General features: G+C 42.9%; 1 protein-coding gene across 1 annotated transcript; it reads right to left on the reverse strand.

The window, feature by feature from the left end:
• Nucleotides 1-576: 576 nt before the first annotated feature.
• PHALS_13829 (IQ motif, EF-hand binding site) lies at nt 577-895 on the reverse strand (the record flags this gene model as incomplete). The annotated part of the gene is made up of 2 exons (XM_024729650.1): nt 577-657; nt 734-895. The coding sequence occupies 2 exons, from the start codon at nt 893-895 to the stop codon at nt 577-579; spliced, it is 243 nt and encodes an 80-aa protein (XP_024580006.1).
• Between the last annotated feature and the right edge of the window lie 376 nt (nt 896-1,271).

Consider the following 1,271-nt stretch of genomic DNA (forward strand, 5'->3'; position numbering starts at 1 on the left):
GGCCCTGAATCAAAATGACCGACGGTTCTAGAGGGGGAGTCCTTTGGCTGTAGTTAGGCCATTATGAGTCCAGCCATCTTGCTGAGATATCGTTTGCTGGTTAATACAGCGCCACTACTCTATATCACTTCCACTGCGATGCACTGCAATCATGGACTATATAAAAAGACGTCCACATTGTGTAACAGCCACTGCGAGTACAAGCAGATGAGCAATAAACCATTTGTTTTGCATCGCAACGAATTTTACATAACTCGGTCTCTGCATCATTCACAGGAAAAGAAATAAATTGTTTCTCGTTCCACAAATATACATACTGGCTGCGAATTAATCACACAATTATTAAAAGTCAGACAATACTACATTTTAAGTGTGCTCTGGCCTTTTAATTAGCAAAGGCGGCCAGTACTGCAGGGTGCTTGGACAAGCGACACCTAGCCCAGTGCAATCAGGCAGAACCCCATCTGAGTTGGAATTTGATTGAGACCTGGAAGTGATGGCTTGGGAGCGCGGTGATCATGTAAAGAGTATGACGCTCGAGATTATTGTCTTTAACTTACATATTAATTTGTTATGTCAAGCACACCTACGGGCACTGTGTCCACGAGATGCCAATTGAATAGCGGTGTGCTCACTAGACAAAAAACGCTGGTTCATCTAACCAAAAATGACAATGCAGCATTTAAGCCGACAAAACTCGAGAAAGATCGAAATGATATAGCAAGAAATACACTTCAGGCGTTTGAATGGAAGATCGAGACAAATTAAAGCTTAAGCGCCCTAATTGCTGGCCCCGATGCATACCAGGCTGAGAAGTAAGTATATCCAAGGCAGGAGAATCGATTGGCGTACCATGGTCCAGCTGAAACGCTTCAAGAGGATCGACTAGAATCATAACCTGAAGATGAACGCTTCAGACGTTGAGTGGGTCTCTATTGATGTTGACAAACGGATCAGATGCCAAAGAAATTAAACAAGAGACACAAAGCACACAATAATGTGCGCAAGGAATGATGATGAAGGATGCTTTGCCGAAGCTGTTCTTGCCTACGCTTTAAGTACCAAGGTGGCAGTGGAAATGGCGTACTAATACCGACGACAGAAATAGTGTGCTAAGTACTTTGATAAATAAAGGAAGGCGGCTGTGCTCGAGTTTTTGTAGTTCCGCAAAAACTGAGCGTATGTCTTTTAGATCGTGCATTTTGAAAGTTTTAGATGTGTATCATGAGCAAAGTGGAGGCCGACATGTATGTATGGTAATCAAGTAGAAA

This window comes from Plasmopara halstedii (assembly GCF_900000015.1).
Source record: "Plasmopara halstedii genome assembly, contig: Scaffold_732, whole genome shotgun sequence".
NCBI lineage: Eukaryota > Oomycota > Peronosporomycetes > Peronosporales > Peronosporaceae > Plasmopara > Plasmopara halstedii.